General features: G+C 38.4%; 1 protein-coding gene across 1 annotated transcript; it reads left to right on the forward strand.

The window, feature by feature from the left end:
* Positions 1–4,560: 4,560 nt before the first annotated feature.
* Positions 4,561–5,190, forward strand: LOC113347881. Its single transcript, XM_026591568.1, has one exon. It carries the CDS (start codon positions 4,561–4,563, stop codon positions 5,188–5,190), a length of 630 nt encoding a protein of 209 aa, XP_026447353.1.
* Positions 5,191–22,223: the final 17,033 nt, after the last annotated feature.

Genomic DNA, 22,223 nt, shown 5'->3' on the forward strand with positions numbered 1-22,223 from the left:
GTTAGATCTCGAAAAATTATGCGAGATAAACCACACGAACGTGTCAATCGAATATCAGATGAAGAAGTAATCATCAGATTTGTTTGAAGGGAAAAATAGTCATCTTGCAGTTTAGCCGCCTTGGCTTCCCGTATCAAGTTTTCGGATGCCTTTAGCAAAGTCGGTCGTCCTTATCCCCAATCGATCGAGTAGATAACTCATATTTTCTTTCTTCTTCTTTCTTATTCTTCTTTCTTCTCTAATTTCTTCTTCTGCTCTCCTGTTTCCATGTTCTTCTTCTTTCGAGTGATCAAATGGAGGGTTTGTGATCGTTAAGAGGTAGAGAAGATCTTGGAGTAGTGGTAGTGATGATATTATCTGTTGTCGATTCAGATTCGAAGAAGGTAATGAATTATGAGTTAGGGTTTCAGTTGAGGCTCAAAGAATAATTAGAAGATGAAGATGACAATTTACGGGATTTAATTAAGCTGGGTTTACCACGAATTAGAATATAAGGTTAAAGAGTGATTTCAATTTGATAGTAGGGTTTCTGAGTTTGATTAAGAGATTAGTTCGAAGATGAAATTAAACCCAAAGAAGATGGATTTGATGTTGTAAGAAGGGGATTAGAGATGGGTTTGGTTGAATTGAGTAGATAGAATTATGTATTAAACTCGAATTAGAAAACAGGGGATTAAGAATTACTTCTAGGGTTTTATGAGCATAAGTATTTGAGATGGAGATTATGTGATGAAGACTAGGGGTCGATTATGTTAATAAGAAGGTGGTGGAGTTATCGTCGGTGTTGATTCAAGACTCATGAGAAAATGTTGAAAAGGAGTTTGCATTCAATTTCTTCAACAAGACTAATTTGAGGTAACTTTTTTTCCCAGTAAACCTAATAAAGATATTAATTTATATCATTGAGATTATGAGTAGCTACTGATTAAGATTGAGATGGACAGGGTTGGTTGTGATGGAACTGTGATTGTTTTGAAGCTAATGTATGAGATGAGTTATGGTTATGGTGTTTCTTTTGAAGTTACAGTTATAAGGAATTATGTTGTTGTCTGTATGTTGGAATTAAATTACTAGTGAACTGAATTATGAACTATGGATGTTGATGACGATATATTGAAACTGAGAGTTAGATAGTTGGAGGTATCTCTAATGAATCTCTAGAGAAGTATGAATGGATGTGCAGGTGGTGGTTTATATGCTGAATGTAACTGTGTGTATTAGTTGAAGTGATAATGGGGTTGCTGCTAGACTCAAGTTGAATGTGCAGATGAAAAGTGTGGCAGAGATGCTGAAGCGTAAATGGAACTGAAGTTGCAGTGTATGGCTGAGTGGGTAGTGCTAAAGGGATAGTGAATAAGTTGTAGTTGTAAAGCTAGGTTTGTGATTGTATTACAAGGAGTGCGTTTAGACTGAGGCGATGCGGTGGATTGAAGTTGATTTATGAAGAATACATGTAGTAGTGGTGATGTTGTTGCTGTTGTGGTGTTGTAGAATGCATGGAATATTTGGTGTTGTTGAAGTGCAGAGTATATTGAGTTGAGGTTACAGGTGATTGTGTCTTGAGTTGAGAGAGTAGATATAGAATAGATTTGTTGTGTAGAATCAGTTGGATAGTCTCCTTAAAAGTCTGCTGCTACTGCAACTGCAGGTAAACTTAGTTTACATTTGTAATTGAAATTCAAAGTTGTTTAAGTATGAATCTATAATTTAGTTTAGTATATTTGAAGTGTTAATGAAGTAGAGTTAGAAATGAAGCTATGGCAGCAGAGAGTTTGGCCTGTGCAAGGGCCTTGGTTTATATAACCTGAATCAGTCTTGTGGACTGAGTCGACTCACCGAGTTCACTGTTTTGACCGAGTAGAATCAGTGGACCGAGTTAGAAAGTTGACCTGACCATACCTTGACTTGACTATTGACGTTGACCATTAGAGACTGTTAGTTGACTCCCTTTGACTGGAAATTGACCGTTAGAGGTTGTTAGTTGACTCAGATGGTTTGGGCCTTAGTTTAATAGTCCGGATTAGTAGACTTGGTCTTAGGGCTTGTTGTACTAGTTTGATGATTTGGACCTCTTGTGGTCTGAATTAGCCTTTGACTTCTTCTACAAAGTTGCAGACATTCGTAAGACCTAGCTAATGAACTATAGAGTCAACCTAATTGGATTAGTAAACTCTTAGTTATGCTAAAGGTAGATAAATAAAAGGTATAGAACCATAAATGGTATTAGACCATTAGATAGAATTGAATGATTCTTGTGTGAGCCATTTTGGCTAGATTCTTAATGTTCTTGTGTGATTAACAGTTAGTTATTAACAACGATCGATTCAAGGATGAACCAGTGGATCGTGGATCTCGAGGTAGGCGTGGCTTGTCATCAAAATAGGTGGGAATACATTTGACTCTTTTGTAACCATTATTGTTGTTTTTACAAAAGTTTATGCTTAACAAACTCATGCATTGTATGTCCGTGCATTCCATGCTTTGTTTAAATTGCATTATGATAATTCTGTTGATTCTATGAATCTTTCCACGATTTGGAAAGGACTTGTAATTTTTTGTTTGTCATTATGAATTGTTATGGGAAGTGAGAATTTCCACTTGTGGTATATAGGATACGCTCATTCACAATTATATCTACATGAATTCATCTTTTATTGCTTAGAGTGGGTCATCATGGTCTTGGTCATATCAATAGCTAATGAGTGTGGTTAGCACGAATATTATAAATTGTTTGAAGAAGGAGTTTGTCCATATACATATTGTTTATTTTAGTGACTCGGTCACTATTTACTGTTTGGGAAAACATTATAGTTTTCCAACTCTTGTCATGATTACTTAAAAGTTAAATGTTATTCATGCTGAGAACCCCTTTTAGGGATGATGTGCTCACCCATTCTCACTTTCAGTTTCAGAGATAGATCAGAGTTGCGCGACGAAAGCTTCAAACGTCCAGTTCGTTAGTTAGTTTACTTCTGCTATGTTTATTATGTTGTATATTCTTTTGTAAACCAAATGACTATTTTGTATGTATCATTTGTGAGGAGTTCTTTTATATATATATATATATATATATATATTTCTGAGCGGGGCTAGTTTTGGGTTAAGTTTTTGTAGCCGAATTCTAAATTGAATGTTTAAGTAAATGATTTAGATTCTTAGTGCCTCTTTATTTAGTTAATCTCTTGGATTAGTCAGCTGCTAGATTAGGGGGCGCTACACCGATCATCCGATCCGGATTATATTCCCGAAGACTCGGATTATTTCGATAGTGAGAACCGAAGATCAGGACGATCCACAGTCAGAGAGGACCACCAGCTTGCAATGGAGAACCTTCGTGCTAAAATGATGGCTGAGATCAAGGATCTGAATACTTGACAAGGAGGAGGAAGACTAGAGGAAGTGATGAGAGAAGCCAATACCACACCTTTGACTCCACACTTAGCCAGAGCTCTCATTCCCCATAAGTGTCCCATCCCATCGTTCGAGTGTTACGATGGATCCAGTGACCCCGCGGCCTATCTTCGGTATTACAATCGTATTTTATCCCGATGGGACCAAGATGACGCGGTCCTCTGCAGATACTTCCATTCAAGCTTGAAAGGATCGGCCCTATCTTGGTTCGATAACCTACCCCCAAATTCTATCGAATCCTACAGCCAGCTCACTGAGAAGTTCTTGAGAATTTACATGCACAACAAGGACGTCAACACAGGAATAAACAAACTCTTCTCGTTAGCGGTCGCATACAAAGAAACTATCAGGGAATATACCGATAGGTGGCACAAGGTCTGTCAAGCAATAAGAAATGTGGATTCGGTAGTCAACATCAATTGCTACAAGTGCGGACTGGATAGGATGAGCCCACTATTTGTTGAGATTCACGGAAGTATCCCCACGACCGAAGGAGACCTTCGAGTAATTATCGAAAAGAATACCAGATTGGAGGAGATCCAGCGGGAAAATATTTGGGCCCAAACGCAAAGATCTCATCGGACCAACTAAGTGGAGCAAGCCAGCGGATCCAAGAGAGGCAACTCGGCTGAACGTCCCAACGAAGATAGGAGAGGACGAAGGGATGATCGTCGGCGTGCCGATCGATAATTCGAGGATCAGGTATATACGAAGCTAAACACCAACTACACTCGCATTCTAAGAGAGATTAAGGGTCGTGAAAACCTAGAATGGCCTTGGTCCAAAGGAAAGCAGCCGCCCAGGTATGAGAAGTCAAGAGATTACTGTGAGTACCACTACTTCAATGGGCATCAAACCGAAAAATGCAAGAACCTCAAAATATGATCCAAAAATTGATTGACGCCGGTGACCTCAAGCAATATGTTCAGAAAGCAGAAACCGATGATAGGAAAAAGCGAAGCAAGCAAGTCCAGCTGCCTGAGGTAAATCGAACGCTCAATAGTATCTCATGCTCCGAACCTAACGACCCCTCGCTAACAACCCAGATAGGGAAGAAAGCAATTTGAGGATTATTGCAGCTGTACAAAATCAATGGAGTCGAAGTTGATGAGCACGAACAATGGATGAACGCACCAATAACATTCGAAGATGATTGAGGAAGATATGGAGGACCACAACGACCCTTTGGTTCTTACATTACCAGTTGCAGGATGCAACATCAAGAAGGTTTTAATTCACAGAGGGAGCTCAGTCAACGTTTTATTTTATGATACATTCAAACGGATGGAACTGAATGATGAGAAACTGATGTCTTCCTACTATACCATCTATGGATTCAACGGTGCACCAACGAAGCCTCTAGGAGACATTATATTAGAAGTTATGGCAGGCCCAATGAAAGTCGATACCCGATTCAGTGTGGTAGACTCTCCTTATCCCTACAACGCCATCATTGGACGACGATGGGTGCACAAGCTCAAAGGGGTGGCAGAAACATATCACCAGTACCTTAGATTCCCAACTCTCGAAGGGGTAATGGAAATTAAGGGAGATCAGGTCACCGCCCGCGAGTGCCAGGCCATAAAAAACCAACTCAATAATGAACAAGATGAACAGCGGAAGTCCCGAAGAAGCAGAAGCAAAGAAGCCTCCAAGGACAAGGCGATCGACCAGTACCTTGAAGAAACCTCAGGAAAAAGTCTAACGAAGGGCAGCAGCGCCCTAACTGCCGAAGCAGGCACCTCAGCAGCTAAGGGGGCTGAAGAGCCTACCAAATAGCAATTAAAGAACGTTCCTCTCTTAGGAGAACCAAAACCCACGTTCACGTCGGTCGAACCCTCCAAAGAGATAAACACATGAACTGAAGAGAACCCTAAGATGATCAAGATAGGGACCCTGATGGATAAGGATCGAGAAGAGGCCCTAATCAAGCTGCTTAAGGATTATGCGGACATCTTTTCATGGAAACTGGGCGACATGCCCGGGATCGATCCAAATATCATACAACACGAACTTCGGATAAAGCCAGGCACGAACCCCTTCAGGCAGAAGCTACACAAGATAGCACCATAATATCATCAATCTGTCGAGAGGAGCTAACTAGATTAATTGAGGCAGGATTTATCAAGGAAGCCAGATACCCCACCTGGATCTCGAACATGGTCATCGTACCGAAAAATAACGGAGGGGGTGAGGATATGCATCGACTTTACCAACCTCAACAAAGCCTGCCCGAAGGATAGCTACCCGCTCCCTAGCATCGATCAGCTGGTAGAGGCAGTAGAACTTCACGATGAATTATCTTTCGTGGATGGATATTCAGGTTACAACCAAATAGCTCTGGCAGAAGAAGATCAACAACACACGACATTCTTCACTCCTTACGGACTTTACTGCTACACCCGCATGCCGTTCGGACTAAAGAATGCAGGGGCAACATACCCGAGGATGGTTGATGCGATCTTCAAACCATGGATCGGGAAAACTTTAGAAGTTTATGTTGACGATATATTCGTCAAAAGTAAGTTGCGCAAAGATCACCATCAAGACATGAGAGATATCTTCGATGCCATGGGGAAATACAACATGAAAGTGAATCCAGAAAAGTGTACATTCGGCGTCACATCAGGGAAATTCCTCGGATATCTAGTGATGAAGAGGGGCATAGAAGTCGATCCTGCTAAGATCCAAGCCATTGTAGAAATGTCGTCCCCAAAGAACTTGAAAGAAGTTCAAAAGCTTAACGGATCCCTGGAAGCACTTGGGAGATTCATTGCCAGATCGTCGGACAAGTGCAAGCACTTCTTCAACATCCTCAAGAAAGGGATTAAGTTCGCATGGACCGCTGAATGCGAAGAAGCCTTCCATAAGATTAAAGAGTACCTGGTCACGATCCCGATCCTCCAGAAGCCCGATCCCGATGAGGTGCTGGCCATGTGCATAGCAGCGACCGAAGACGCAGTCAGCGCAATACTGGTCAAAACCAATACGAAGGTTGAGCAACCAATCTACTACGTTAGCAAGACTCTCAACCCGGCAGAGAGAAACTACACAAAAATTGAGCAACTCATACTAGCATTAGTATTGGCAACCCACAAGCTGAGAACCTATTTCTTGACTCATTATGTTCATTTCCCATGTAAAGCGCCGCTGGAAGTTGTTCTCAAAAGTGCTGGGAAAGTAGGAAGGATAGCAAAATGGAATACTCATCTTGATCAATTTAATATTATCCACAAGATCCAAACTTCCCAAAAGTCACAAGTCTTGGCGGGCTTACCTTTGGATAACGACGAAGAAGTGAAGGACATACCAGAAGCAGAAGAGGACGGAAAAGATCCAGTTGACGTACTCGAACCCTCAAGCCAAAGAAGATGGGAAGTCTTCGTCGATGGGGTCAAGGAATAAAGAATGAGAAGGTATTGGCATCATGATCACCACCCCAACCGGAGATAGGATTGTACATGCACTAATATTAGAATTCAAGGGGCATACAAACAACATTGTGGAATACGAAGCCGTAGTACATGCACTTCGTCTAATAATAGAAACGGGAATAACTGACGTACGCCTAACAAGTGATTCACAACTGGTCATTCGGAGAATCAAATTGGAATATAATGTTTATGACGAGACCCTCTCAGCATATATGGCTTTGGTCCAAACCTTAGCATCCCAAGTACCCAGCGTCAAGTTCCGGCATCTATGTAGAAAAGACCTCAGGCATGTTGATGCCATAGCATACATATCATCTATGTTAAAGTATGAAAGCGTTAAGACCATCAAGATAACAAGAGTATATGAGCCTTCGATTACTCCACAACAATCCTTTGTTACAAATCGTGAAGACGATGTAGGGGAGGATATAGCCGACGACGATGTAGGGGAAGATATCGATGATGACTTTGTCGAAGATGATATTTTATCAAGAGCAGACGAGGACGAATACTTCAGCAACGAAGAGGAATGGAGAACCGAAGTTCATCTGTTCCTTGAATAAGGAACGTTACCTGCAGACCTGAAGCAAGCTCGAAAGATACAATCAAAGGAAGGAAGATACGATCTTCGTGACAGAATTCTTTATAAGAAATCTTTCCTATATCCTTTATTGCGTTGTTTATCTAGAGAAGAGGGTCACTGTATCCTGAAGTACATCCACTACAGGGATGCAGGCAACCACAGTGGGATGAGGTCACTAGCCGAAAAAGCTAAGATGCAAGGGTATTACTGGCCACAGATGATACAAGACGCGGTCATGATGTCTAGAAGATGCAAAGAATGTAAGCGTTTTGCTAAGAGAATCCATGCCCCGACAATGAAGCTAAATTCAGTAGATAGCTCTTGGCCATTTTCAAAATGGGGGGTAGATATCGTCGGGCCCCTGACCCACAGATTACTTTAGCCAGTGGGTGGAGGCCAAAGATCTAGCCAGAATCAGAGACGTGGACGTATTCACACTCATTTTTCAGAACATCATTTGCAGGTTTGGCATTCCCGCAGAAATTGTCTCCGACAATGGTAAGCAGTTGCAAGGGAAGAATATAGATATGCTCTTTGATACCTTCAAGATCAGGAAGAACAAATCGACTCCCATCTACCCCCAAAGTAACGGCCAGGCCGAAGCCATGAATAAGACTCTGGCTCTTATCCTCAAGAATTGGATGAACACAAGGGTCAATGGTGTGAACAGCTGCACAATGTGCTATGGGCTTACCGAACTACACCCAGGTGAAAAAGCGGGGGTCTAACAACACCACCCAATATTTCGCTTAGGAATCTGTATGGACAAACTCAAATATAATTTTAAGAGAATCAACAAGACTCAATCAATTAAAAGTATATCAACGAGTTTATATCTCTCTCTTGATTTGATTTCCTCAAACAGAAACTGCGAGTACTAATCAAATACAAGGAATAACTTGGATGGTACCAAAGACCAATATCCAAGTGTCAGTCAATATCAATCAACAACTGTTAGGTCGGATTCTCCAATTGATTGATCTAACGCACAACCTGTATTATTTCAATTATAAAGATAAAACAATATAATGCGGAAATTGAAATAACACAGACACTAGAAATTTTGTTAACGAGGAAACCGCAAATGCAGAAAAACCCGGGGACCTAGTCCAGATTGAACACACACTGTATTAAGCCGCTACAGACACTAGCCTACTCCACGCTAACTTCGGGTTGGACTGTAGTTGAACCCGAATCAGTCTCCCACTGATCCAAGGTACAGTTGTGCTCCCTACGCCTCTGATCCCAGTAGGATACTGCGCACTTGATTCCCTTAGATGATCTCACCCACAACTAAGAGTTTCTACGACCCAAAATCGCAGGCTTTAACAATAAACAAATATGTCTAACACAAACAAGTCTATCAAAGGATCAATCTGTCTCCCATAGAAAAACCCTAAATTTTTTGTTCCGTATTTTGATAATAATCAAGGTGAACATGAACCAATTGATAATCCGGTCTTATATTCTCGAAGAACAGGCTAGATTAATCAATCACCTCACAACAATCTTAATCGTATGGTAGCGAAACAAGATGTTGTGGAATCAAAAACAATGAGACGAAGATGTTTGTGATTACATTTTATATCTTGCCTATCGGAGATATCAAATCTCAAGCCAATCAATCTGATTGTACTCGTACGATAGAAGATGCAAGATCAGATCACAAAACTACGATAAAAGTAGTATCAGCTTGGCTTCACAATCCCAATGAAGTCTTTAAGTCGTTAACTTGTTTTTAGAAGAAGAAAACCAAAGGTTAAAGGAGAACCGACTCTAGTACGCAAACTAGTATCACACGTAAGGTGTGGGGATTAGTTTTGCATAATACTAGATGTCTCCTTTATATAGTCTTTCAAATCAGGGTTTTTCCTTGGTAACAAAGCAATCAATATTCTCACCGTCAGATGAAAACCTGATTTAGATTCAAGATAATATTTCTCAACCGTTAGATCGAAAACTTAGCTTGTTTTACACACATGAAATGCACGCTTCTAGGTTTGTTAACCGTACCCAAACGTGTACATTGTTGGTTCAACAATAGTTAACCAAAAGGTTAACCATATGAGCATTTCATATCAACCATGTTCTTCTTCACCATAACTAGTTCAAATGACTCAAATGAACTAGTTAGAGAGTTGTTCAATTGCAAGAAAATCTTATGTAACTACACAAGACACAACTGAAGCAAAGATGATTTGATTCACTTGAATCGGTTCATGAACTTTTATAGCCACGGTTTGCAAACTGCATTCCTTAGTGTTTTTAAAGTTTGATTTCAGAAATCATCTTCAGATATATAACCTTCTCAAGTTCGCAGACTAGGTTCGCGTACTTAAGACACCGGACAGAGTTTACAAACTCCACCAGAAATTCTCGGGATGAGAACTTCGCCGGTTCGCGGACTGGGTTCGCGGACTTAGATCACGCAAGTAGTTTGTCAACTCCAGCAGAAATTCTCGAGTTTGAGAACTTCGGCAGTTCGCGGACTGAGTTCGCGGACTTGGCACTTGTCATTCTTCCGGTTCTCTTGATCAACAAAGTTAGAAAACTTTGGTTCAAATAATAGGACTTATACATAAATGTGTTTCCACAACAATGCTTATGTCCATCATTGGTTATATAATCTAAACTCTCATTCCAATCATTGAAACATTCTTAGAGGACGTTATACAGTTGTTACACCATTTCTCGTCAAAGCGATTTTCAAAGTGATTGAAACATATCATGACTTCCGTCACTAGGCAAAGATAAACTTGGTCGAAGCGAAAAGCTTACCAACACATATTTCGAGATATAGATAGGCAAGGTATACTCGGCTCGAAATACCAAATGTGTATAATCTAAGTCTATATACAACATACGACTTTTTGTCTCAATAAGTAGGAAATAGAGTATATAGACTTTTGAGTGACAGATAAGTTCAAATCTTCACATACCTTTTTGTCGAGAAGTTCCACCGGTTCCTTGAGTAGTTCTTCTACTTGTATGATGAATCGCCATGAAGTCCTTGAGCTCAACTACACTTTCTATCCTAGTCCGAGACTTAGCTATAGTAGACTAGAAATCAAGACTTATAGTTTTGATCACTAACATTGACAAACATGCTTGAGATAGAAACGCATGCGAGTTCGACCGAGAAATGCTCTAACAATCTCCCCCTTTGTCAATTTTTAGTGACAAAACTATCAATACATATGGAATAGAAAAAAGATAAAGAAACTTAAGTATCTCATATTCCACATGTCTAATCTTCAACATTCCTCGAAATCTTCGTCACTTCCAAGTACTCCAATGATCCCAAAGGTTGTAAGTTTATCATCACCGTTGTTGAAGATTTGTAGCTATAAAAATGAGAAAGCATCAGTCTTGATCATTGTTATACAGTGTCATAGTATTATTACACAGCGTCAAAGTTCAATTGTATCACAACTTCAACAATAATACTATGGTGATATGTATCACTCCCCCTTAGTCAATACTCCATCTCAAATGGAAACCACTCCCCCTTACATAATGACCCGAAGACCATATGTATTTGTAGTGTGAACCACATATTAATTCTCCCCCTTTTTGTCAATAAAATTGGCAAAGGTACAAGAACGGGATCATAATGAAATATCCGTAAGAGACATTTCACGAGTAAAAAGAAACAACACACATCATCTTATTTAGATGCAATCATATAGCCGAAGCTAATATCATTCATCAAGGAGTTTATATATACAAGATAACCCCTCTAAAATTCCACAGCCGCACACCCCTCAAGATATGACCATTAAGCACAAGTTCAAAAAAACTCTCCCTCATTTGATGTCATTCCCGAAAGAACAACAAGAGCGACCTTAATTTCAAAAGAAAAGAAGGATTTTATTGGACACCAAAAACCATAAGAATGATTTTTTATATCCAAAAACTCAATCAAATTAATCATAAGTAAACCCATGATTAATTTAATCAGAATACGTAATCAAATTAAACACAAAAAGTGATCAATTCAATTGTTTGTGCTCAACATAAGAAAACTTATGGAGCAAGAACTAAATAACCAAACAAGATGATTAATTTAGTTCAAAATTCTCAACATAAAGTACCTTACGGAACAACCAACAAAGCTAATCAAAAATAATCAACTTGGTTGTATCATGCTCAACATAAGACACATTACAGAGCCTCACAGTAATACATACGAATATGGATCAGGGATGATCAATATTGCGGAATACACAAGGATTCATTCTATCTGCAATCATTATTTGCATAACAAAATAGACATAATCCTTGAAAACAATAGATTTTTACCTATCTTCCATCAACATAATTGACAATATAGGCTTAACTTTTGTATTTGTCAAAAGTCCATCATCCTTTTACCAGTACGTGAATACCGAACACGAAGGACTTTACTTTTGAAAAATTATGGGACCTTCAAGTTCATGGATGCAAACATACATATCACATAAAAGTTGCAATATCACAAATCATAAAGATTAATACTGCAAAAACATCATCCTCCAAATGTTTTTATAATTGTATACCAATAAACCTAAAAAATAATACAAGAAGATGAAAAATAATAGCTATGTGTAGTCACAATCATTGCTATTCAAGCACTAGTTATTCTTCCAACTAAACCAAAAAGAAGACATATTAGGCAACAATAAACAACACTCAGTTTTTTATAACCAAAGAAACTAAGCCTTGTCAGCAACTAGAGATCGAATATGGGAGAGTTCATCAGTTGCCTTCTTTAGTTCATCTTTCAGAAAAACAAGATTTCTTGTTGCAATCCCAAGATGTTCTCATACTACTTCAAAGTCTTGAAGAAGATTTCCTACAAGTTGTGAAGACATCTGAACTGGTTAGTTGTTTTCATTATCAACTGAGTCAACTGTTTTCCATGTTTTCTTGATGCTCCGTTTGAGTCTGTTTACACTGATTTTTAGATCTGAGACTCGATTGTTGATATGTAAGAAGTCTATAGCGGAAGTCTTGGATTTGCAGCTTTCTTCAGGGCGAGATGAGGAACTCAACTTTTATTTCTTTCTCCTATGCCTTTTTTTTCTTGCAGGGTCAGTCACCCTTTCACCACTCTTCATTATTCCATTGTAGGCATTTTTTGTTTTGAACATACAATTAAGAAATGACTTATCACAGTGCTTTCCTTGAGTGTTTAACATGCCTTTTCCAACTATGTGTGAAACCGGTTTCATGACTTCTTTAGACATCCAAGTAAGAATGTTGTGAACCTTTTTATTCCTCAACCGATAACAACATGTTTGCTCAGAATGTCCTTTGTTCCCGCAGTAATAGCAGTTAAAGGAATTATTTTTAACCGTTCTTTTTTGAGAAGATTTAAAAGGAGAAAAATTCTTGTTTTTGCGACCATTGCAAGCTGCCAAAGCTTTTTCACATGGAGAATCATCACTAGCTTTAACAAAGTTGATCTTACTAGTTTTTGGAGCGTCTAATCCTTTATAGCCCAGACCACATGTATCACGGTGTTCTTTACATGCTCCAAGCATAGAAGACAATTTTGTAGAGCTAGAATTGAATCTACTCAGATTCTCTTTCGGTGATTTTACTTTGTTAAGAGCAGCTACAAGCTCAGTCTCCAAGGATTTTTCTTTGGCGAGAAGACTGCGCTCTTTGTCGCTAAAATGCTTTTGTTGAGAGTCATATCTTTCTTCAGTTTCTGCAAGTCTTTCTTTCAACATGAAGAAATTTCGAAAAATATTATCACATTCAGATTTTTTTGTGCATACATCTTCTTCACGATCTTTAACGATAGATTGTAAGAGTTTATATCCACCATCATATCCTTTAAAGAGTTTTCTCAACTTTATGTTTTCTTGACAAAGAGGACCCATGTATTTACTCAAGCAGTTTGTTGACTTCTTTTCTTTCAAAGCACGATCAAAAAACCTGATATATTGAGAGACTTCCTCATCAACACTTTGTACTTCTTCTAAATCACTATCATCAGAAAGATCATCCAACTGTTCCTCAAGAGATTTTTTCCATTCGAAAGTAGATTCAGTCAGTGGACAAGTCTTGTAGTTTTTCTCAGAAGTTTCAACCCTTTGAGACTCACGTGAGTAGCTCTGAACTGGTGTTGCGTTATCAGAGATGTACTTATCGTCCATAGAGTCAGATTGCTACAAAGACAGACTTGTAAGGTCTTAAACGTGTTTTCCTGCTCTGATACCAATTGAAAAAGCGGGGGTCTAACAACACCACCCAATATCTCGCTTAACAATCTGTATGGACAAACGCGAATGCGTGTTTAGTCCACGAACTCAGTCCGTGAACCTAGTCCGCGAACTGGCGGAAGTCTCCTTGCCGAGATTTTCTGCTGAGTTTGGAAAACTCTGTCGATTGTCTTAAACCCGCGAACTTGTTTGCGTACTTGAGTGGGTTATGATCTAAAGATGTGCTCTGAACATGAAACTTAAATTACTAAGGAATGCAGTATGCAAACCGTGGCTATAAAGTTCATGAGACGACAATCGAATCGAATCTAATCATCTTTGTTTCAATTGTGACTTGTGTAGTTACATAAGATCTCATAGCAATTGAACAACTCTCTAACTAGTTCATTTGAGTCAATTGAACTTGTTATGGTGAAGAAGAACAAGGTTAATATGAAATGCTCATATGGTTGACCTTTTGGGTTACTATGTTGAACCAACATACACGTACACGTTTGGGCACGGTTTTCACAAACCCAGTAAACGTATATCTCAAGTGTGTGTGACAAGCTAAGTTTTCGATCTAACGCTTGAGAAATATTAGCTTGAATCTAAATCAGGTTTTCATCTAACGGTGAATATTGATTGCTTTGTAACTAAGGCAAAACCCTGATTTGAAGACTATATATAGGAGACATCTAGCATTGGGCAAAATTAATCCCCACACGTCTGTGTGATACTAGTGCGCTCGCTAGAGTCGATTCTCCTCTAACCTTTGGTTTTCTTCTCTAAAACCAGGTTAACGACTTAAAGACTTCATTGGGATTGTGAAGCCAGACCGATACTACTTTTATCGTAGTTATGTGACCTGATCTTGCATCTTCTATCGTACGAGTACAATCTTTGATTGGATTGAGATCGTGAGAGATCTCCGATAGGCATGATAAAGAAGTCACAAACATCTTCGTCTCACTGTTTGTGATTCCTCGACGTGCTCTTGTGTATTCAAGTAAGACTGTTGAGAGGTGATTGATTAATCTAGGCTGTTCTTTGGGAATATAAGACCGGATTATCAATTGGTTCTTGTTCACCTTGATTTCATATCTTAAGACGGAACAAAAACCTAGGGTTTTTCTGTGGGAGACAGATTTATCCTTTGATAGACTTTTCTATGTGAGACAGATTTGTTTATTATCAAGTATGCGATTTTGGGTTGCAGCAACTCTTGGTTGTGGGTGTGATCAGCTAAGGGAATCAAGTGCGCAGTATCCTGCTGGGATCAGAGGAATAGGAGTACAACTGTACCTTGAATTAGTGGGAGACTTATTGGGGTTCAACTATAGTCCAGTCCGAAGTTATCTTGGAGTAGGCTAGCGTCTGTAGCGGCTTAATACAGTGTGTATTCAATCTGGACTAGGTCCTGGGGTATTTCTGCATTATCAGTTTCCTCGTTAACAAAATTTCCGGTGTCTGTGTTATTTCATTTTCCGCATTATATTATTTATCTTTGTAATTGAAATAATACAGGTTGTGCGTTAAAGGTTAATCGATTGGAGATCCGACTTTGTGGTTGTCGATTTCATTGATTAACACTTGGACATTGGTCTTTAGTACCGTCCAAGTTATTCCTTGTATTTGATAAAGACTCGTTATTGTTTTTAGCTTGAGTAAAAATCAAATCAAGAGAGAGATATTAACTCCTTGAGATACTTTTATCCAGATTGAGTCTGACTGTCTAGTTGATTCTCTAGCAAAGTATTTCGGAGTTAGTCCATACAGATTGCTAAGAAAAATATTGGGTGGTGTTGTTAGACCCCCGCTTTTTCAATTGGTATTAGAGCAGGAAAACACACTAAGACCTCATAAGTCTGTGTTTGTAGCCATCTGACTCTATGGACAGAGGTGCTATCTCTACTAACGTACCACCAATCTTCGATGGCTCTAATTACTTATGGTGGAAAATTGCTATGCGAGCCTTCATCCAGTCGCGTGATTTTCAATCATGGGTACATGTTGTCAATGACTATGATGGGCCTGTTGTAGCAGCCGGAAACGTAAACGTTCCCAAGAATATTGGTGAATATAATGCTACCGAGATTCTTGCTGCAAAGCAGAATTCTGAAGGGTTAAATGCTATCATACATGCCATTGCCCCAAGTATTCAACACCATGTGTCTAATTGTACTAGGTCTAAAGATGCTTGGGATATCTTAGAAAGCGTATTTGAAGGTAACTCCAGTGAAAAAGAAGCTAGGATTCAAAACCTTAATTCCGATTGGGAAAACCTTCGTATGGCAGATGAAGAATCATTTGATGAGTTTAATCACAAAGTGTCTGAAATTGTTAATGCATATTTTGCATTGGGTAAGACTATTCCTGAAAAGGATATTGTGATGAAAATTCTCAGATCGCTGCCATATAGATACGAGTCTAAGAAGCATGCCACCGTTGAGGGGAATAACCTCGATAATCTTTCCAGAAACACCTTGGTTGGAAAGCAAAAGATCTTTGACCATGAGCATACATCCAAAGTCGGTAAGGATGTTGCCTTTAAATCACGGAAGAACACCAAATTACTTGTCAAAGGTAAAAGTGTTCATGTCTCTGAGGATGATCAGTATGATGATGATTTTTCGGATGAAGATCTTGACAAATCAGTCTCTTTGATCACAAGACAGTATAGGGATCTTCTGTTGAAGAGAAGTAAACGGTTTTCATCAGACAAACCTAAGTCATCAGACAAACCTCACGGTAGCGTACCTCCTAAAAACAGGGATGCTGAAGAGGCTGATGATGAGGACATGCCTCAGTGCTTTAAGTGTAAGGGTTTTGGCCATTTTTCTAACGAATGCCCAAATCGTAGAAAATACACTGGGAACAAAGGTCTAGCTGTAACATTTGATGAAATGTCTGAAACCTATGATTCTGATAAAGATAGAAAATCAAGTGTAGGGATTCTTTGTGAAAACATCGATTTTGATACTTGTAGCAATACATATATCAACCTCAATGGGTTCGGAGAAGAAGGAAACCCAATCAAGCTGGAAGATTCACTGAATCCGGTAACTGGAAACCCTATCAGTGATGTTTCAGGATCAACAGTATGTCTTGCTGCTTGCACATCTCAGATGCCTGAATACTATCCAAGATTGACGTGCTCGTTTTGTTCGATGAAGGGGCATGAACTATCAAGGTGTTACAAATACAAGCACCAAATAAGGCACGCAAGAAAACTTCAACGAAGAGAAGATCGATTAGCAAGAAAGCTGAAACTTGCTCAGAAGACCGCCGAGGTATGTAGGATCTTATCTTCGTCTAAGAAGTTGGTTTCCAGAGATAGAATAAGACCATTTGAAAAAAAAAATGGTCAAATCAGTTTGATAGACAGAGATCAGAGGATCCTCTCATGAGGAAAAAGATGGACAAATCGTTGTTCATCGCAACACAACTTGATTGTGTTGTTAGGAAAATCTTGTCTCATGTGCCTGATCAAAAAGAGACAAGATTGAGTGCTGATCCAGGCTTCAGAAAAGTTTTTCATTCTTTTCTTAGATTTGTTATTTTTGTCTATCAAATAAAAGAAAGAGTTATTATCGACAATTCTACCCTTTATAGGGTTTTAGAGTTTGGCGTATGCGAACCTGTCAATAGGTTTAGAATCCTACATTCCTTTTTCCCTTTTGACATCCTTTATAAGACTGCTTGTTGAATTAAGTGATTCCATCACATAAATCCATTTGTTCATAACTGTTCTCAAAGCACTATGTCATCAGATGGAAAGGATGTCAACATGATTGTTAAGCCATCAATCAAAGAAAAAGAGAAATCTCCTGTTTTTAAGTCCCTGAAAAGAAAAAGAAGGAATACAAGAAAACCCGGGGTTGTTCCTTCTAACTCTCAGAAGTTTTACGATGTTCTTGATGAGTTAAAGGAAATAAGAAGGGAGATTTGTGAAATAAAGACTTTCGTGTCTAAATCCTTGGAAATTCAGAGGACCCTAATTCGACCTCTTCAGCCAAGACAGTTCGTGGGTATTGACACTTATCTCCGTGAACCTTATGTCCCGATGGCTGTTGATAACAAGGAGTTCGGGAATGATAAATAATTTCTCAAAGGAATTGTTGCCTAGTATGTCTTCTTTTTGGATTAGTTGGAAGAATAACTAGCGTTTTGAATAGCGAAGATTGTGACTACACATAGCTATTTTTTGTCTTCATCTTCTTATGTTTATTTTTTAGGTTTATTGGTTTTAAATTCTAAAAATATTTGGAGGGTGATGTTATTGCAGTATTAATCTTTATGATTTTGTGATATTGCAATATTTTTATGGGATATGTATAGTTTGCGTCCATGAACTTGAAGGTCCCATATGTTGTCAAAAGTAAAGTCGTTCATGAATTGGTTATCGTATTGATGAAAGGACAAATGGACTTTTGACAAATACAAAAGTTATGCCTATGCAGTCATTTATTTGATGGAAAATAGGATAAAATCTTTTGTGTGACAAGGATAAAGTCTATTATGTCATTATGCATATAGTGATGGAAAGATAGAATAGATCCTTGTATGTATTCCGCGGTATTGATCTTCTTTGATCCATTCTTTTTGTATTAACGTGAAGGCTCCATTGTGTGTCTTTTGTTGAGCACGATACAACTAAATCGATTATTCTTATTGGTTTTTTTGGTTGTTCCATAAGATGCTATACGTTGAGCATTATGAACTAAATTAATCATCTTGGTTGGTTATTTAGTTATTTGCTCCGAAAGTCTTCTTTTGTCGAGCAAAACTTTTGAGAATTAAATTGATTATCTTCGTGATTAGTTTGATTGTTTGTATTCCAATTAGATTAATTATGGGTTCTCTTGTAATTAGTCTAGTTGAGTTTTCATATATTCCACAAGTTCTTGTGTTGAGTATATGAACGTCTATACTAACTATGTTCTATTGGTTGTTGTAGTCGTATATTCCATAAGGTTTTCCTTATGTTGAGTATGTGAACGATTAAGTTAATCATCTCCATATGATTACCTTAGTCGTAGCTCCGTAAGTTTACTTATGTTGAGCACAATCAATTAAATTGATCACTTTTGTGGTTTGATTTAGTTGCGTATTCCAATTAAATTAATCATGGGTTTACTTGTGATTAATTTGATTGAGTTTTGGATATATAAAATCATTTTCCTATGGTTTTTGGTGTCCAATTAAAAATCCTTCTTTTCTTTCGAAATTAAGGTCGCTCATGTTGTTCTCTCGAGAATGACATCAAATGGGGGAGAGTTCTTTTGAACTTGTGCTTAATGGTAATATCTTGCGGGGTGTGCGGCTTTGGAATTTTATAGGGGTTATCTTGTATCTTAAAACTTATTGATGAATGCATTTAACTTCGGCTTTATGATTGCATCTAAATTAAGTTGGTATGTATTTCTTCTTTTAGTCTATGAAACGTCTCTTCTCGGAAATTTCATTAGGAACCCGTTCTTGTACCTTTGCAAATTTTATTGACAAAAAGGGGGAGAATTAATGTGTAGTTCTACTACATATACATATGGTTTTCGGATCATTGTGTAAGGGGGAGTGGTTTCCATGTGAGATGGAGTATTGACTAAGGGGGAGTGATACATATCACCGTAGTATTATTGTTAAAGTCGTGATGAAATTGGACTTTGATGTTACATAATAATACTATGTCACTGTATAATAATGATCGAGAATCTCGATTTCTCTCATTGTTATAGCTACGGATCTTCAACTACGGTGATTCTAAACTTACAACCTTTGGGATCATTGGAGTACTTGGAAGGACGAAGATTTCAGGGAACGTTGAAGATTAGATTATGGAAGCCACTAAGTTTATCTTTTTTGTATTCCATATGTATTAATAGTTTTGTCGCTAAAATTGACAAAGGGGGAGATTGTTAGAGCATAGCTCGGTCGACCTCGCATGCGTTGCTATATCAAGCATGTTTGTCAATGTTAATGATCAAAACTATGAGTCTTGATTTCTATTCTACATAGCTAAGTCTCGGACTAATATAAAAAAGTGTAGTTGAGCTCAAGAACTTCATGGCGATTCATCATACAACGACGAAGATCTACTCAAGGAACCGTGGAACTTCATACACAAAAAGGTATGTGGAGACTTGAACTTATCTATCACTCAAAATTCTATCTCTTCTATCTCCTACTTCTTATGAGACAAAAGTCGTATGTTATATAGACTGGATCATACACATTTGATATTTCGAGCCGAGTATATCTCGTCTATATATGTCTCGAAATCATGTGTTGGTAAAGCGTTTCGCTTTGATCGGGTTTATCTTCACCTAATGACGAAAATCATAATCTTTCAATCACTTTGAAAATCGCTTTGCCGAGAAATAGTGTAACAACTATATAACGTCCTCTAAGAATGTTTCAATGGTTGGAATGAGAGTTTAAGTCTATATAACCAACGATGGATATAAGCATTGTGTGGAAACACATATGTGCATAAGTCCTATTCCTTAATTCAAAGTTTGCGAACTTTGTTGATTGAGAAAAACCGGAGGAATTGGCTTTGCCAAGTCCGCGAACTGACGGAAGTTCTCTTGCCGAGAATTTCTGCTGGGATTTTCCAAAAACTCGTTTGCGTGTTTAGTCCGCGAACTGGCAGAAGTCTCCTTGCCCAGATTTTCTGCTGAGTTTGGAAAACTCTGCCGGTTGTCTTAAGTCCGCGAACTTGTTTGCGTACTTGAGTGGGTTATGATCTAAATATGTGCTCTGAACATGAAACTTAAATTACTAAGGAATGCAGTATGCAAACCGTGGCTATAAAGTTCATGAGCCGACAATCGAATCGAATCGAATCATCTTTGTTTCAATTGTGTCTTGTGTAGTTACATAAGATCTCATAGCAATTGAACAACTCTCTAACTAGTTCATTTGAGTCAATTGAACTTGTTATGGTGAAGAAGAACAAGTTTAATATGAAATGCTCATATGGTTGACCTTTTGGGTTACTATGTTGAACCAACATACACGTACACGTTTGGGCACGGTTTTCACAAACCCAGTAAACGTATATCTCAAGTGTGTGTAACAAGCTAAGTTTTCGATCTAACGCTTGAGAAATATTAGCTTGAATCTAAATCAGGTTTTCATCTAACGGTGAATATTTATTGCTTTGTAACTAGGGCAAAACCCTGATTTGAAGACTATATAGAGGAGACATCTAGCATTGGGAAAAACTAATCCCCACACGTCTGTGTGATACTAGTGCGCTCGCTAGAGTCGATTCTCCTCTAACCTTGGTTTTCTTCTCTAAAACCAGGTTAACGACTTAAAGACTTCATTGGGATTGTGAAGCCAGACCGATACTACTTTTATCGTAGTTGTGTGATCTAATCTTGCATCTTCTATCGTACGAGTACAATCTTTGATTGTCTTGATATCGTGAGAGATCTTCGATAGGAAAGATAAATAAGTCACAAACATCTTCGTATCATTGTTTGTGATTCCTCGACGTCCTCTTGTGTATTCAAGTAAGACTGTTGAGAGGTGATTGATTAATCTAGGCTGTTCTTCGGGAATATAAGACCGGATTATCAATTGGTTCCTGTTCACCTTGATTTCATATCTTAAGACGGAACAAAAACCTAGGGTTTTTCTGTGGGAGACAGATTTATCCTTTGATAGACTTTTCTATGTGAGACAGATTTGTTTATTATCAAGTCTGCGATTTTGGGTTGCAGCAACTCTTGGTTGTGGGTGTGATCAGCTAAGGGAATCAAGTGCGCAGTATCCTGCTGGGATCAGAGGCGTAGGAGTACAACTATACCTTAAATTAGTGGGAGACTGATTGGGGTTCAACTATAGTCCAGTCCGAAGTTAGCTTGGAGTAGGATAGTGTCTGTAGCCGCTTAATACAGTGTGTATTCAATCTGGACTCGGTCCTGGGGTTTTTCTGCATTAGCGGTTTCCTCGTTAACAAAATTTCTGGTGTCTGTGTTATTTCATTTTCCGCATTATATTGTTTATCTTTATAATTGAAATAATACAGGTTGTGCGTTAAATGTTAATCGATTGGAGATCCGACTTTGTGGTTGTCGATTTCATTGATTAACACTTGGACATTGGTCTTTAGTACCGTCCAAGTTATTCCTTGTATTTGATAAAGACTCGTTATTGTTTTTAGCTTGAGTAAAAATCAAATCAAGAGAGAGATATTAACTCCTTGAGATACTTTTATCTAGATTGAGTCTGACTGTCTAGTTGATTCTCTAGTAGTATTTCGGAGTTAGTCCATACAGATTGCTAAACGAAATATTGGGTGGTGTTGTTAGACCCCCGCTTTTTCAATTGGTATCAGAGCAGGAAAACACACTAAGACCTCATCAGTCTGTGTTTATAGCGATCTGACTCTATGGACAGAGGTGCTATCTCTACTAACGTACCACCAATCTTCGATGGCTCTAATTACTTATGGTGTAAAATTGTTATGCGAGCCTTCATAACTTAGTACCATGAGGAAAAACATTAGTAACAACAAACGGTCCACTCCAGCGGGACCTTAGCTTACCAGGAAATAACTTTAGACGAGAATTAAATAGAAGAACTTTTTGA

Source organism: Papaver somniferum, chromosome 1, assembly GCF_003573695.1.
Source record: "Papaver somniferum cultivar HN1 chromosome 1, ASM357369v1, whole genome shotgun sequence".
NCBI lineage: Eukaryota > Viridiplantae > Streptophyta > Magnoliopsida > Ranunculales > Papaveraceae > Papaver > Papaver somniferum.

What these genes read in the sequence shown, in the direction of transcription:
- LOC113347881 (XM_026591568.1), top strand. Translation starts at nt 4,561, where the DNA reads ATGATTGAGGAAGATATGGAGGACCACAACGACCCTTTGGTTCTTACA.